The sequence below is a fragment of the Rhinoraja longicauda genome, chromosome 5 (assembly GCF_053455715.1).
Source record: "Rhinoraja longicauda isolate Sanriku21f chromosome 5, sRhiLon1.1, whole genome shotgun sequence".
Taxonomy (NCBI): domain Eukaryota; kingdom Metazoa; phylum Chordata; class Chondrichthyes; order Rajiformes; family Arhynchobatidae; genus Rhinoraja; species Rhinoraja longicauda.
Window position 1 is genome coordinate 28454770 of NC_135957.1, and position 18184 is coordinate 28472953.

Below are 18184 nucleotides of genomic sequence, written 5' to 3' on the forward strand. Positions count from 1 at the left end.
TAAAAAATGTAAAAATTGTCCCTAGTGGGTGTAGGATAGTGTTAATGTACGGGGATCACTGGGCGGCACGGACTTGGAGGGCCGAAAAGGCCTGTTTCCGGCTGTATATATATGATATGATATGATGATATCTCGACTCCCTCTCCCCTAACTCTCAGTCTGAAGAAAGGTCACAACCCGAAACGTCATCCATTCCTGCTCTGCAGAGATGCTGCCTGTCCCGCTGAGTTATTCCAGCACTTTGTGTCCATCTGATTCATACACACGTTCAACAGATAGTGCAGGGTGAAGAATATAGTTTACAACATTATAATGTTGCAGTTACAGAAGATTTAAAAAAGTGAGGTAGGTTGGGAGATCGGAATTACACCCCTATCTTATGAGAGCACTGTTCAGTCATCTGCTAACAGCGGGGAAGAAGCCAATCTAATTATGGTGGAACATGCCTTCATGTCTTTGGGTTTTCTGCCTGAGGGGAAAGAGAAGAGGGAATGACAGGGATGTAAGTGGTTCTTGATTAGTATGGCTGTTTTGCAGAGGCAAGATGAAGTGTAGATGGGGATGATGGGGGATGGGGGTTGAGGCTGGTTTACGTGATGGTCTGGACTGTATCCCCAACTCTCTGCAATTTCTAGTGGCCTTGCGTAGAGCTGTCGCCAAACCAGGATGTGATGCATCCCAATTGGATGGTTTCTACGATGCATCTGTGAAAGTTAGTAAGAATTGTTGAAGCTTTGGTGTTCTTTCTTGGCTGGAGCTTCAATGTAGTTTGCCAAATTGTTGATGATATTTAATGTCTAATTCCATCTTGATTGTGGCACCATTGGGGGGGGGGGGGGGGGAGAAATTAGAAGGGAACAGACACAAAGGGCACAGTGTCATGCCCTTTGCATGTAAAGATTATTTGATTCTAAACTAAGAAGGCCATATTACATTTTATAAGCACCAAAACAATTTTTGTTAATCTAACTATGTATCAATACTTTTCAAATACCAAATATAATTCTGTCTAAGGCACATAGAAATTAGAGAAATGCAAAACTAAGATTCCAGATTTTGAGTTAGATGGTCCTCAATGCTGAGACACAAAAATGGTCGTTGGTCAATTGAAAATCAAGAAACCTAAATGAGCATTTCGATTCAAAAAATAATTTACTACAAATAAAACAGTTTTACTTCCAAGGATTCTACTTGCCAAAAACAAATGCATGCAGTAAATGATGACTAATTACAGCTTGACTGTTGTCCTATGTATTATAATTTGATTTGATTGGATAGCATCCATTAGTACAAGTGACAATAATAAACCAAAGATGGACACAAAAAGCTGGAGTAACTCAGCGGAACAAGCAGCAGAGAAGGACGTTTCGGGTGTAGTCCCTTCTCAAACCAAAATCAGTATCAATTAAGGGCCAACAAAATCAGAAGAAAAAATATTCATAATAGTAAAGACCAAGACAGATTTACAATCTGGAGAAAAGAGTTGCAAAGCGACAAAAACAAAAGGGGGTTGAGGGCATTGGTAAAGGAGAATGCTAACACATTCAGCATCAAAAGGCTTTTATAGTATTATCTATAAACAGATGTGTAGCCAACAGTGCTACTGTTGGCTGGGAAACGGCCAGTACTCCTGCCTTCCTTGCATCTACAGTGAAAGGTTGGTTGCTGGGAAACTTGTCCAATGCCTAGTCCTCTTCTTGTTGTAAAACACTGTGCCAGGAACCGGAGGAAAGAACATAATTAAGTTGGAAATGGTACAAAGAAAAATTCACCACAATGTTACCTTGACTTGCAGGCTTGAGTTCTCGGGAGAGGCCACATGGGCTGGGACTTTCTTCTTTGCAGAGGTGAAAGTTAAGGGCGGCGCACGGTGGCGTAGCAGTAGTTGCTGCCTTGCAACGCCGGAGACCCGAGTTCAATCCCAAGTAGTGGTGCTGCCTGTATGGAGATTGTAAGTTCTCCCCGTGACCGCGTGGGTTTTCTATGAGATCTTCAATTTCCTCCCACACGCCAAAGACGTACAGGTTTGTAGGATAATTGGCTTGGGTTTGTGTACTTGGTATAAGTGTAAAGTGTCCCTGGTGTGTGCAGGCTTGTTTCAATGTGTGGGGATCGGCGCGGACTCAGTGGGCCAAAGGGGCTGTTTCCGCACTGTATGTGTAAACTAAACTAAATTAATGAAATACACAAGACCATGCAGGCTTAGATAAAGTCTCACAATCTTTTTCTTCGGGATGGAGGATTTCAAAAGTAGAGGGCATAAGAGGAGAAATTTAAGAGGGACAACAAAAGCAACTTTTTCCTCCCAAAGGTTTGTCTGTATTGGGAACAAACTACCACAGGAAGCAAGGGAAGCAGATACAATTACAACTTACTAAAAAACATTTGGATAGATGAGTTTAGGAAAGGTTTAGAGAGCTATGGGCCAAATACAAGCACATGGGACGAGCCCAGGCGGCCAACCTGATCAGCATGAATAACCTGGGCCGAAGGGCTTGTTTCCATAGAACAAAAAGTGCTAGAGTAACTCAGTGGGTCAGGCAGCATCTTTGGAGGGCATGGATAGGTGATGTTTCAGGTCAGGCTTGTTTCCAACGCTCTATGATTCTATGGTACAAGATATTAGATGGCATCATTCTGCCCATCTAGTCTACATTGGCTCTCAAAGCAGTATCATTAATCCTATTCCCCTATTTCACTGCAGGTATTCTCATTCACATGCCCATCATTTCCTCCTCTACCCCTCTATCAAATTTTGCTACCATCCACCGACATAAGGGCTAATCTACAGTGATCAATTAATCCACTAACCAGCATTTACTTGGGATACATGGGGGAAATCATGTGTACCTGGAAGAAACCAACACAGACACAGGGAGAACATGCAAACCATCTGCTGTTCCACACAGTGTTGCATAGGGACATAATCTTAAAATTAAGGCCAACTATTTCAGGCTGGGGTATGGAAATACCACATACAGGAAGTGCTAAAAATTTGGAACCCTCTTTCCCAAGCTGCAATCAGTGATAGCTCCATTTTTTAATTTCGAAGCTGTGGGGATTAATTTCAAAGCTGGGTAGCGAACCTGCGGAATTCTTTGTCACAGAAGGCAGTGGACACCAAGTCAATTGATATTTTTAATGCTGAAATAGATTGATTCTTGATTAGTATGGGTGTCAGGGGTTATGGGGACAAGGCCGGAGGGGTTAGAATGAAGAGGTAGATCGGCCATGATTGCATGGTGGAGCAAACTTGAGGGGCCGAATGGCCTAATTCTGCTCCTATCACTTATGATTAATAGATTTTTGTAAATGTTGTCATAGAATGAGGGGAAATGGCAGGTTTCTGACATTAGATCAGATTCACCATAATCTTGGCAATCAGCAGAACAAGCTCGGATGGTAAACAGCCAACTCCTATTTTCATGTTGCTAAACTTAAATACATTACATGCATCTACATAGAGCGACTGTTGGGAAAAGGCCAAAACCTCAACAGAAGCAGGTTGAGACCAGCAGAAATTATGCTCCAAATTCCTGAGATAAACCAAAGATAAATGACATTCAAACTTAGATTCCACAAAATTAATAATGCAATCCAATGGCAACTTACTGACAGGGGCGAAGGAAAGAAAAGCTGCTGAGAAAATGAGAGAGAAGGGTACTCACAGTGTATTGAGGTGCTTCAAACGTCTGAAGGCTGCAACTGGAATATCTTTGATTTTATTGAATCGCAAATCCCTGATTAAAACAGAAATTTTAAAAATGATCAATCATAATTAATGGATTCGGTCATCAGATTATTCAAGCAAAAAATTCATGCAATAATATCCAACAAAATAATACCTCTTCCTTTCCCCTTATCTATTCATAATCTGACTTTGAAGAGCTGCAAATATGCATTCGCACATCACCATGAATGCAAGAACAACAAAGAGCAAAGTGTAAAGACATTTAATGCAAAAATGAAACTTCAATCAGGCTATTTTGCACGTCCATTTCTGAACAGAACATCGGGAACTGAAACTGGAAAACCTAATTCACACAGTTCAAACCCTCTTTTAGAATTGTTGCCAAAAATGCAATAATGGTCCAGAGTTCTGCTAGTGTAAATTCAAAAGGAAATGGAGGCCTGTCACCATGCACTCCACGTCAACACAAACCAATGAAAGGACCATGTCGGCATGTAATAGCATCCAGCTGTGAGGTGGCATACACCCCATATTACATCAGACGGGAGAACTGGATGGTCATGTCAATTTTTAATGTCTGGACAGTCCAAAAATAAGAATCCAGACTACTGATTACTGCATCATGCATTCAATGCATGATTAATTAGGGGAATTGTAATTCATCAGTACCCGAGGTTGTGGGAAAATGGTGAAATTGGCAAGGGAGCGAGACACGGTGCTTGAGAAGCATTTAGATGGTTGAATGATTCACAGGATGCCACACATCAATGCCAAAAACCACAGAGACTGTGTTCATCACAAGGAACAAAATGCATCATACCAATTAAACAAAAAATTGCCGCTCATCATACGATTTCGGCCAGTTTTTGCTTTAAATAAATTGCCAGAAAACACATTTCCAAAAGTTCATGCAAAGATCACGTCTTCACTTCCAGCAGAGTTTTCACACAGCAGTCAAAACAGAGTATCAGCAGTAGTGCTCTGTTCGATTGCCAATTCTCAACTGCATAGTCATTCTGAAATAAGATTACTTAATAGTGCATACTTGACAATGCTCTATCAAAAATGAGTTAAGACTCAGTAACACTAGAAGTGACTTATGAGCTGCTCGTAGTTAAGAATCTACTTCCTAAAAAATGATGGAATTTCCTTGAATCCAAACACTATTCTCAAACTTTCTGCCTTTATTTGTACAGAATTTCTCTCATTCGGCCTGGACGCCATAAGGCTATCTTGTGTTTGAGCCAAGCCTTTTGGTGATATGGAAAGGCAAAGTACACGACTACAAGACGGAGTCAGAAAAGTATTAGTGAGACCACTCTGATTAACTGCTATCACTGCATTGATCACTTACCACAATGCTGTTGGTTTAGAATAGTCATGGGGTTTTGGATAGAAAAAGGAAACTAATACTGTCATTTACAAGATCAAGACAAAGAACAAATGTAATATTATTGACAATTAAAAAATGACATGGAAGAGTATACTGGACCATCTGCTGATCATCCAAAGTCTTGGCTGACAGATCAGACACAAACCATATCAGAGATTACTTCAAAGCATTTTGTTTAATTTTTGCGTAGTTGCACAGTGAACATATGTGGATAAAAAAGCATCCTTCAACTGATGTAGTAGCTTCCTGCAAAATGTTGGCAGTTTGCAGATGTAAGCATACCTAAATAAGGTCACATTCATTTTAACATCGTACCTCCATAAACAAGAGGATTAAAAAGATTTCATTCAAGCAACTGGCATTTAATGAGGAACCAATGAAGACACCCAGTCCCGAGAACAATGCAGTAAGCGAAACCAAGAGAAAAAGCATCTCACTATCTCATGGATCCAATTAAATCACTTTCAAGCTCTGTTTCCACAATGTTTGGAGTTCAATCCAATTTCAGCCTCAAGATGAAAAAAATCAAATATGTAAGTACTGCACTCAAAATAGATAGCACAAGGCCAAAAAAGAATCATAAAATGGTCTGAAACATAGAAAATAGATGTAGGAGTAGGCCATTCGGCCCTTCGAGCCTGCACCGCCATTCAATATGATCATGGCTGATCATCCAGCTCAGTAACCTGTACCTGCCTTCTCTCCACACCCCCTTGATCCCTTTAGCCACAAGGGCCACATCTAACTCCCTCTTAAATATAGCCAATGAACTGGCCTCAACTACCTTCTGTGGCAGAGAATTCCACAGACTCACCACTCTCTGTATCTAATAGACTGGGTCAAATTAAAACCAGCTACTTGTATAAGCAATTTCAAGGTTAATTTAAACTTACTGTATAAGCCAATATTTTAGCATGCTGCAAAACTTCACTGATTTCTTATGAAGGGAAAGATACATAATGCAAAATTTCGTAATTGCCAATTTTTTCAGTTAACAGAAAGGCATACACCAGCAACATTAAAAAATAAATAAAGGCCTATTTCTGGTATCAAGTGCAGGATCCTTGCATTATATGTGGGTTTGATTTAGCATTTTTTTTTTTTAAATGTCTGCTTCTTTAATAAACACCCAAACTGAATTAAAGTACTATATTTTTGAAATAATGCACTCAATGTTATGCCCGTGTATGGTTGATTTATGATTTTTTGAATTATGTGCTGCTTTTCAATAATATGACCCCCTTGTAAAACGTAAGACGCCTCTATTTGAACAGAACAGGACAACAGTCTGAAGAAGGGTCTCAACCTGAAACGTCACCCACGCCTTCTCTCCAGAGATGCTGCCTGTCCCGCTGAGTTACTCCAGCATTTTGTGTCTACCAACACAGGATCTGGTCCTTCAGCTCATGATGTTGGTGCTGACCTTCAAGCGAATTTAAACTAATCTCATCTGTTTGCACACGTCTGCATGTATCCATTCATTTCCCGCTTGTTCATGTGCCTATCTACGTAAATGTTTCTTAAATATTGCTATCATACCTGCATCCACCATCTCCCGAGGCAGTGCTCTCCAGATACCAGGTGGAATTCTGAAGCCCACTTGGGTTACACTTTCTGGGAATACTGCTTTTTTAAAACAGGTTGTACAAAACAAACCTCCAACTTTGAGATAGGTCTTTCACCGCACACAGTCAGTGAAAATGGCAGAACACTGCAATATTTTTTTTGCAGATTTGAAACTAGAAACCCAAATGCCTCTTGCACCAAGAAATCATTTTGATGGTAGGGTATTATTAGATCTCTGGGGTATTATTACATTCAGGAATATTATTAATTGGCTGACAAAACCACCACTTCACCTTACCCAAATACCTTCCAGGTATTAAGCAGAAAATAACATTAAGATGGTGCTTTTGATTTTTAAGCAATCACAAGATTTAATTTTACAAAGCCAATTATCCCTCTCTTCAGCGTGGTTGGACACCATTGTTGCTGTATTTAAGCACACTGCTTTTCACTAGAAAGTACATGGTCTAACACAAAAGCCTTGCTCCTCCAAATCAATTTATCAATTTATTTTAAACAGGGAACACCAGATTGCTTTGTGATTCAATTCTAAGCTTGGCAAAGAGCCAGGTCCAACTGGGATGTCCTGACCTTCCGACTCTCAGCCCATGACCTTAAATGTCTATGTTTTAAATTCCCATCATCTAATTTGCATTTAATACCCTTAGATTAGTGATAATTAGAGCCCAGATTTTGCCATAAGTACCTTTTCATGCCTTTTTTGATGATTTCAGCAAAATAATGCCCTTTTCACGATCGAGTGCCTATATTGGCCTTTTTTTGCCGTGTTAACGTAACTTACACTAAAATTTCCACCACCGGGGCGAAACCAGGGGCGCCACGGTCAGTTGTTCATTCGTGGGTAGTGGACACGGCCCCAGGCTTTTGCAGTCAGGCTGTAAGTGGGTGTTAAGTGGTGATTGGAGAGGGGTGGGTGGGGAAGGGTCCAGTCTTTTCAAACTGGAGTCAGGCTTTGAGTAGGTGTGAAGTGTTAGGGAGGGAGGGGGTAACAGGGTAAGTTTCTGTTTATTGAACCTGCAGTAGAACTCATTCAGGTCGTTGGTCAGCTGACAATTGTCCAAGAAGTGGGGGGTTTTCCTCTTGTAGCTTGTGATTTCTTGCAAGGCCTTCCAAACTGAAGAGGAGTCATTAGCTGAGAACTTGCTCCTCAACCTCTCAGAGTACCTTTCCTTGGCAGCTCTGATTCCTCTTTTCAGCTTGTACTTGGCCTGCCTGTAGAGGTCTGCATCCCCGCTCCTGTAGGATCTACCCCTGCAAGCGTCAAAATGCCTAAAGTCAAACCAACGCCTTATAAAAAACTGAACGATTTGGTGAGAGTGTATGGGAGTGATATATTCTCTACAGACAACTGTGTGCTGTTTTGCAAAGCATGTGAGAAAGCAGTGAATCATGAGAAGAAATATTTTGTCTCCCAGCATGTACAGACAGCTAAACACAAGTCGGCGGCAGAGAAACCGAAGGCGGGAAATACGCAAGCTTGTCTCCTCACTACATCTACTGCTGGCTCCAGTCGCAAATTTGAGTTTTCGAGTGATCTGTGCAAGGCATTCATTGATGCTGGAATCCACTGTGGAAATTGGAAAACAAATCTCTGAGGTTTTTTAGAGAAATACACAAAGGAAATTTGAGGAAGGATATTCTTGCTATTGAGGGCGTGCAGCGTAGGTTTACTAGGTTAATTCCCGGAATGGCGGCACTGTCATATGTTGAAAGACTGGAGCGACTAGGCTTGTATACACTGGAATTTAGAAGGATGAGAGGGGATCTTATTGAAACATATAAGATTATTAAGGGGTTGGACACGTTAGAGGCAGGAAACATGTTCCCAATGTTGGGGGAGTCCAGAACAAGGGGCCACAGTTTAAGAATAAGGGGTAGGCCATTTAGAACTGAGATGAGGAAAAACCTTTTCAGTCAGAGAGTTGTGAATCTGTGGAATTCTCTGCCTCAGAAGGCAGTGGAGGCCAATTCTCTGAATGCATTCAAGAGAGAGCTAGATAGAGTTCTTAAGGATAGCGGAGTCAGGGGGTATGGGGAGAAGGCACGAACAGGGTACTGATTGAGAATAATCAGCCATGATCACATTGAATGGCAGTGCTGGCTCGAAGGGCCGAATGGCCTCCTCCTGCACCTATTGTCTATGGAAAAATTATGTTGACAGCAACTTCAACATTGTTGTGCTGAAAATTAGAGATGAAGTTGCATGCAACAAAATATTGATCTCAATAGATGAGACAACCGATGCTGTGGGGAGACATATTGCCAATGTGGTCATCGGTACACTGGAGGCAGGTCAACCATCAAAGGAGTATTTGTTTATATCTTCATTTGCTGTACTTTGGCCAAGAAGGTATAAAACACAAGAATGTTCTTCTGTTTGTGACTAATGCAGCTCTGTACATGAAAAAAGCTGCTTGTGCTCTTAAAGTTTTATTCCCCAAAATGTTGCATTGACATGCTTAGCTCACGGACTCTATAGAATTGCCGAGCACATATGTAGCTTGTTTCCAAATGTCGATTGCCTAGTTTCCAATGTGAAGAAAATCTTCCTCAATGCACCGTCACGTGTGCAGTTGTTCAAGGAAATGACACACGAGAGTCCTCTACCTCCTCCACCCGTTTTGACTAGGTGGGGTACATGGCTCTCTGCTGTACTCTACTATGCTGCAAATTTTGAAAAGATAAAAGAAATCGTCAACTGTTTTGAAGAAGAATCTGCTGCAGTCAGGATCGTCAGTGAAATCATGCAGAAAAAGTCCCTCCACTGCGATCTTGTATTTATTGCTTCCAATTTTGCAAACTCTCCACAAGCTATCACTTCCCTTGAGAAATGTGGCAAAACATTAGTGAATAACTTACAGGTTTTCAACAAAGTAACTGATGATATTCGTAAAGATCCTGGCGATGTAGGTGAAGACATACAAGGAAAATGGGAGAGAGTGATTTTAGGTAACAAAGATCTCGACATGAATAGTCTGTAGTTTGTTTCGGGTATGCACCAGTAACCTCAGCTGGGGTAAAAATAGTTTTTTTCATAACTGAAGCATATTCTGTCTGACGGACGGCATAGTTTAACACCAGATAATTTGAAAGAAATGCTAGTAATTATGTGCAATCAGGCAATTTGAGTCATTTAATGCAGTATACCTTTATATTATCATTTTTAACCATATTTCAGTGGTGGAAATACATGCCTTTTTATGCATTTTGTTGTCAATAAATGCCTTTTTCATGCCTTTTTTCGTAATTTTATTATGCCTATTTGCCTGCCTATTTCAGAGATTTTTCAAGCCTAAACATCCTGGCTCTAGTGATAATGGTGCCTGTGATATGTTACAGGTTTGACCTGGCAAAAACAGTTTTAGTCACTTGAATGGCAATCAACTTAAAATGTACAAATCTAAAATAACAATATACACTAAAATACATGAAACTATTTGTTCATTCGAGCAATATTTAAGAAAGTTTCATCTTAAAAAGAACAAAGTAATCCGACAAGCATAACATGTAGATATTATTGTGTGCAGGAAGGGACTGCAGATGCTGGTTTGCACTGAAGATAGACACAGGCAGCATCTCTAGAGAAAAGGAATAGCTGACGTTTCAGGTTGAGACCCTTCCAATTACGAGTTGGTTCATTGACCAACATGAGGTAGTCATCCCCAAGCAAATACTGGATTTTTTCCCCATGATTTCATAGGAATACCATTCATTATTAAATCGCTTTAAGAAAGGGCTTCACTTTTCTGCTATCGGCTTCTTTCTTCCTACTGCCTTTCCTTTTTCTAGAATTACACCATAACTACTGGGTTGAAACCAAAACCAAAGTTCTTCAATGACAACATTACGTGCTTTTCACACTTTAACAGTAGGGAAACTAAATCAGTGGCTGTTCAGCTTCAAATTACTCAAACTTTTAGTGTCTGTAACAGTATCTGTTCAGTTTTTTCCAGTTATGTGCCAGCTCTCAGCAGTTGTTTAGACAAAGTCCACTTCTGTATAACATCAGCTCTCCGAGCCACACATAGTGATACATTGCACCAAGTTGGTGCTGTAACTAAAAGGGCCAGAGCTTCTTTGCCTGAACGAGTCTGCACACCAGTTTCAGAAATAAATCGACAAAGCACTGCCTAGTTACAGCAGGCAAAACGGACACATTTGAGGGTAAATTTGCTTTAAGCGAGTAGCTCAGTACAAAAATCAGTCTAATGATAGGGTCCTTTCAAGTCACGGAAAAAATAAACATTAAACTTCATTAAGCAGCTAATTTAATGCAGGCTGACAAGTGACCAGAGCAAGAATTATTTGGAGGTCTAAACCCAACAACAGCACTGTCTGTTCAGACAGCTTGCTCCAGTGAACTACAATGGACATGGAACAATATTGGTTAGAAAAATACATTTCATTCCTTCATAAGTAGAGCCTTAGAAAAACAAAAACCCTATCAATATAAACTATGCCAGAAATCCTTTTGGTTATTTTACATCCCTGACAACAACAGTAATCCAAAACAGACTCCAGCAAATCCTATTATCCACAACTTCTTCCGTCATCCCCGGATTCTATTCTCAGCTTTAAATTTCAATGCACTGATTCATTTGTACCCATCTATATTTCCATTTTCTTTACAACATAGGAGGCCACCATTCGGTCAATTGAGTCTCAATGCCAGCGCACAGAGCAATCACATAACCCCACCAATTTCCTCGGTAGCCCATTCCAATCAACTCCCTCCCAATTCTTTCAATCCACTGTGGCCATTTCATCTCACAACATGAACGTCTCCATGGTGGGAACCCACACAAACACAGGGAGAATGCGCAAACTCCACACAGACAGCACTGGAGGTTCTGTTTCAGCTAGACCAATGAGGGTCAGTGGCCGCGCAGTGGAATTCACAACAAGCATCACACCAAATCAGTTTGTTCTTATCGACATTTATTTGGAAGAAGTTTCTGCTTAGCCGGTGCTGGGTGTGGGGCAAACCTCTAGACAACGGAGGCACAGTGAAGTAAACAGATGAGGTGGCAGTGAGGCAGAGCTGGCTGTTCCCAGCACTTGTGCAAAACTACAAAATATAGACAAATAAGAGTCAGTCACTGAGTTATAGAGCTGTACCAAACAGAAACAGGCTGTTTGGCCAAATATGTTCATGCCAACCGAAGGTAGACACAAAAAGGTGGAAGTAATTCGGCAACACAGGCAGCATATCTAGAGAGAAGGAATGGGTGACGTTTCGGGTCAACACACTTCTTCAGACAGTCTGAAGGGTCTCGACCCGAAACATCACCCATTCCTTCTCTCCAGCGATGCATGCCTTTCCTGCTGATTTTGCGTCTATCTTTGGTTTAAACTAACATCTGCAGTTCCTTCCAACACCATGCCAACAAGGCGCCCTCCTGTCCTAGTTCCATTTGCCTGTACTGCGCCCATATCCCTTTAAACCATTTCTATCCATGAACCTATCCAATTGTCATTTAAATGTAATTAACATACCACTACTCCTGCCAACAACTATCTAACATTGGTTGCTTCATTATATCTTCTCAAGTTCAAGATTCCAACTTGGGGCGGCCAGATCACACAGAGCACGTCAACTTGCCAAACATTAGCCCCTGATGTACAACCTCCAGTCTCCATTCACATACAGTGAGGACAAAACCCACCTGATCCCAGTGTCAATAAACTGAGTCCACAGCTGCATGGGAAACATCTGTCAGGTTTGCGAATGTGGAGCTGAATGGAGAATGGGAGGCAGCCAGGATATGAAAAGTTCCTCTCTCCCTTGTAGGATCAGAGAATTACCCCTGCTCCTCATGGCCCATAATGAATCAAACCGACTAACCTAGTTGTTCCTCTTCTGGACGCTTCTTCCTACTTACCTCAGAGTTAAATAACTACCACCTCATCATGTGACTGTGTCAGCATATTGGCGATTCTCCCACCTGTGGAAACATTTCAATATCTAGCCTGTCATGCTCCCTGAGGATCTGATGTCTTTCAATGAGATCATCCTTCACTCCTCTAAACTGCAACAAATACAGGTCTTATTGTTTTAATGCTGGCAATACAACAACCTTTTTAACCAAGGAAATAGATCTAAAGAAGGGTCTTGACCTAAAGGTCACCCATTCCTTCTCTCCAGATATGCTCCCTGTCCCGCTGAGTTACTTCAGCTTTTTGTGTCTATCTTCGGTTTAAAACAGCATCTGCAGCTCCTTCCTACACAAATAATCAAGTGGATCTTTTTTAGAATGACAGGGTATCCTTTCTTCAAAAAGGAGACCACAACAGAGTGTGTACAACAGATCTGGCCTCACTAGTACCCTACACGATTTAACAATGCTTCATTATTTCTGAACTCCAACCCTCCTGCAAAAGTTTCTTGCAATAAAAGGCAATATGACATTGATATTTGCTTGATTATTGGATACTTAAATCGCTTGAAAATTACTGTGACAATTTCACAATACTTTTATGTACATAAGCAACTGTGAAGTATATGAAACCAGTATATAGCCAACATCGGCCTAATCAAATAAAGTACCATTTGGTCCGAAGTGTAAATATCACCGATAATCAAGTGCCAAGATGTAAATATCACCATAGTTTCTCCAGGTCTAACCAAATTGACAATGTGCCATGAAAGCACACCCATGTCTCAACATCCTCAGAAGTGAAGAAAATTTCGCTTATCCTCAATGATGTGCAAGTATTTCTAACATAAAATATCATACTATTGGTCACACCACAAAGCACATCCCATACGAATGTATCACAGCTTGGCATCTGCTCTGCCCAAGACTGCATGAAGTTGCAAAGGGTTGCGAACATTGTCCCGGCCATTACACAAACCAGCCCCCCCCCCCCCCAACTCCATTGGGAAAGCAATCAACATAGTCAAGGACCACTCATAACCAGGTCTCTCTCTTCTCCCCTCTCCTGTTGGGCAGAAGACTCAAAAAATGAAAGCATGTACCAACAGATATAAGAACAGCTTCTTCCCCATTCTTGTCAGACTCTTGAATGGACCTCTCAAATGCTGGGGATGAATTGCTGATCTTCCAATCTACCTCATTGCAGCCCTTGCATTTTAAAAAAATTAAATCCGCACTTTCTCTGCAGCTGCCACAATTTCCCCAAAAGGTTTTTCAACTCTATCACAGTACACAGAACAATAATAAACCAATGTGAATACCAAATGTCCAGTTTAACAGCCTCCTTCTGTATAGCATAGTTGTATACATTTATTTCTTTCGACTGCTTTATTCAGCTTAATAAGTGGATAGTGATCAGAAAACACAGAATATCAATGAAATGTTTATTATTTGAGTAACATGGCAAAGATTGAATTTTGCTCTCAATACATTGAAATCCATCTACAACATAAATATGTCCAGCACCAGGCTATTTCAGAATTCTATGAAATGGGTCTTGAAGGAGCGCACTAAATGAAAGCAGAACATCTCAGCATCTGCCAGTAAAATACAAACAGTGTACCCTCGCACTATCCATTACGAGTGCAACAATGGTTATGTATTAATAAAGTCTGTGTTTTTGTTGGAGAGTGCAGATTTCATAGAAAATAGGTTCAGGAGTAGGCCATTCGGCCCTTCAAGCCAGCACCGCCATTCAATATGATCATGGCTGATAATCCAAAATCAGCACCCGTTCCAGCTTTTTCCCCATATCCCTTGATTCCCTTAGCTCTAAGAGCTAAATCTAATTATCTCTTGAAAACATCCAGTGAATTGGCCTCCACTGCCTTCTGTGGCAGAGAATTCCACAGATTCACAATTCTTCATATATGGCTTTATTTTTGAAAAACGATAAATCTCTTCCTGCTCAAATTGCCCACAACACTCTGAGGCTGCTAATTTGCATTGCAATACTGTTCTTACTGATAGTATAAGAAAATAACTGCAGATGCTGGTACAAATCGAAGGTATTTATTCACAAAATGCTGGAGTAACTCAGCAGGTCAGGCAGCATCAAAAGGAATGGGTGACGTTTCGGGTCGAGACCCTTCGTCAGACTCTGTTCTTACTGATTAAACTACAAGCTTTCTCTGAAGCTACCGCGCGCGCTGGGTAGCAGGTATTGTAATGCCAACTCAACTGTCAGCCCGGCATTGCACTCACTCACCATGAACACACAAGCTGACAGCAATCTCTGGACAATGCAAAGCACAGGGAACCCTGCCTAACACCCTGCCATCACAGCAGGAGAACCAATTACAGGATCTTCCCAAACAACCCCAATTCCATTCTCCAGTGACACTATCCCTTCAGCCAAGGCCTCGTTGCTAATTGCAGCAGTTCACAACCATGGCTCCTCTGCCTATTCGTTCCCTTGGACATAGTCTGGTCCATCACAGGCACATCCCTCCTCACCATCGAAAGCATCTACATGAGGCGCTGCTCCAAGAACATTGCATCTATTATCATCAAGGATTCCGACCATCCAAGCCATGTGCTCTTCTTGCTGCCGCCGTTAGACAAGAGGTGAAGCCGCACACCACCAGGTTCAGGAACAGCTACTTTCCTACAACTGTCAAGTTCTTGAACCAACCTGCAGAATCCTCATCCTACCTCAGCAAGGGAACACCAAACTACCGCTTGCACCACCATGGACTTGTTTTCTAATTGTGTAATTAGATAATTTACAGTAATATCATGTTTTTGCAGTCTTCCCTGTCTTGTGGAACTAAAGTGTAATTTAATGGTAAGATAGGTATAATTTATGTTTTGTGTGCTGTGACTTTATGTACCTGTGCTGCTGCTGTGGTGCTGAAAGCAGGATTATCTTTGTTGACAGCAGAGACTGTGGATGTTGGAACCTCAGCAGCTATTTTTGCACGGGATTTTGATTATACGTACTTCACCATCCTTTTGCATATAGAGTCATAGAGTCATACAGTGTGGAAACAGGCCCTTCGGCCCAACTTGCCCACAATAATGACCCGGCTACACCAGTCCCACTTGCCTTCGCTTGGTCCACATCCTTCCAAACCTGTCTTATCCATGTACCTGTCTAACTGTTTCTTAAACGATGGGATAGTCCCAGCCTCAACTACCTCCTCTGGCAACTTGTTCCATACACCCATCACCCTTTGTGTGAAAATGTTACCCCTCGGATTCCAATCAAATCTTTTTGCCTTCACCTTGAACCTATGTCCTCGATTCCTCTACTCTTGGCAAGAGACTGCATCTACCCAATCTATTCCTCTCATGATTTTGTACACCTCTATAAGATCACCCCTCATCCTCCTGCGCTCCATGGAATAGAGACCCAGCCTACTCAACCTCTCCCTGCAGCTCACACCCTCTAGTCCTGGCAACATCCTCGTAAATCTTTTCTGAACCATTTCAAGCTTGACAATACTGCCCAGAACTGAACACAATATTCTAAATGCGGTCTCACCAATGTCTTATACAACTGCAAAATGACCTCCCAACTTCTATACTCAATACTCTGACTGATGGCCAAAGTGGCAAAAGTTTTTTTGACCACCTTATCCACCTGCGACTCGACCTTCAAGGAACCATGCACCTGTCCTCCTAGATCCCACTGCTCTACAACACTACCCAGAGGCCTACTATTTACTGTGTAGGTCCTGCCCTTGTCCGACGTCCCAAAATGCAACACCTCAAACTTCTCGGTATTAAATTCCATCAACCATTCCTCTGCCCACCTGGCCAATCAATCCAGATCCTGATGCAATCTTTCACAACCATCTTCACTATCAGCAAAACCACTCACTTTTGTATCATCAGCAAACTTGCTAATCTTGCCCTGTATGTTCTCATCCAAATCATTGATGTAGATAACAAACAGTTACGGGCCTAGCACCGAACCCTGAGGAACACCATTAGTCACAGGCCTCCAGTCCAAGAAGCAACCTTCCACCATCACCCTCTGCTTCCTTCCATGGAGCCAATTTGCTATCCATTCAGCTATCTCTCCTTAGATCCCATGCGATCTAACCCTCCAGAGCAGCCTACCATGCAGAATGGTAAGAAACTACACTTGATTTGAAAAGCCATTCCGGACATGACAAAGTGAGGGAAGAGAAAGAGCTATCCCACCAACAACCCTCACTAACATTTTGCATTTTGAACTGCACGCAGGCTGGTCACCACTCCTTGTTGAGGCACTATTCTTAAGTGTTCTTAAAAAATGTGCATCGTAATTGCACAGAACAATGGACAAAAGCGACTTTTGTTTCACTTTCAGACATGGTGAAATAAACGTTGAGACCATGCACAATTCGACTCCAAATGTTATTGTTCACATAACATTCAACAAGACCAAGCTGTTCTGAAGTCAGAAAGAAACCTGCTTCAGCTCAAAACCTCATGTCAGCATGACTGATACCCAGCCTGTACTGATTTAACCAATACATGTCAATTTTATGGTTTTTGGTCACAAGGATCAGAGACAAAGCTGCTCCTCATTCAACAAATTCTCGGCTAAAACACAAAGCATTCTCATGATATTCTGTTTATTTGCATAGTGAAAATTCTTTCCCCAAGTATTAACGTTGAAAGATTACACGAACAGCCAGTTCCCCCTTCGAGATGCATGTTGCACCATCACCAACATTAATTCATGTGCCATAAGTAGTGGCGACATTTTAAGATGTCTGAAGAAAAAGGAAAGTAAGTTGGTCCTGCCCATTTGATTCTCCAACAGTGTTTGGATGAAAGCACTCACATCCAGCCATGCAACAGAAATGAAATGGCTTTTATTTCTTCTTTAAGTTCCACTTATCAACAAATGTTCACATAACATGTACATAACATGTACGTTGCAAACTGACTTCCAGCCGAACCATGCTTTTTGATCTTTTAAAGAAAAGGTCATAGGATATGAGCCACACTGACCTCTTAATGCCCAATCCTTATCACCTCCCATACTGAGCAGATACATTGCGGGATGGACCTGCAGATGCTGGTTTACACCGAAGATCGACACAAAATGCTGGAGTAACTCAGCGGGAAAGGGAGCATCTCTGGAGAGAAGGAATGGGCGATGTTTCGACATTTTTCTTCAGACTGCATCAGAGTTCCTCAGTCTGAAGAAGGGTCTTGATACAAAACATCACTCATTCATTCTCTCCATAGATGTTGCCTGTCTCACTGAGTTACTCCAGCATTTTGTGTCGATCTTCTGAGCAGATGCATTGTAGGGGCAACCTTAGAGTGAGCACGATCTGAATATTTAAAAAAGTGCAGTTGCTGGAAATATCAAATCAAAAATATTGGTAAAAATTCAGATCAGGCTGCATTTGTGAAAAGAGAAACTGTAATCATTTTGGGTACGTGAACCTTTGTCAGAACTGGGAAAGAAAGATACAAGTTAGTTTTCAGTTGGAGAGACGTGTAGGCCAAAGGGAATGTCTGTGATGGAGCAAGTCAAGTTGAGTTAATTGTCGTATGTACAAGTGCAATGACTTACAGGTACGATGAAAATCTTGCTTGCAGCAGCAAAGACAAATTGACACAATCATA

The 18184-nt window shown here is 41.5% G+C and overlaps 1 protein-coding gene across 4 annotated transcripts in view; it reads right to left on the reverse strand.

The window, feature by feature from the left end:
• pxdn (peroxidasin) overlaps positions 1-18184 on the reverse strand; it is a 175444-nt gene that overhangs the window by 110746 nt on the left and 46514 nt on the right. For all 4 annotated transcript variants that reach the window (XR_013547263.1, XM_078399189.1, XM_078399190.1 and 1 more), the window contains exon 2: positions 3669-3740. Coding sequence is in view for 3 of the 4 variants with exons in the window: in XM_078399189.1 (XP_078255315.1) it covers positions 3669-3740 (72 nt within the window). In the remaining variant the exon portion in view is untranslated. The remainder of the gene's footprint in view (positions 1-3668; positions 3741-18184) is intronic.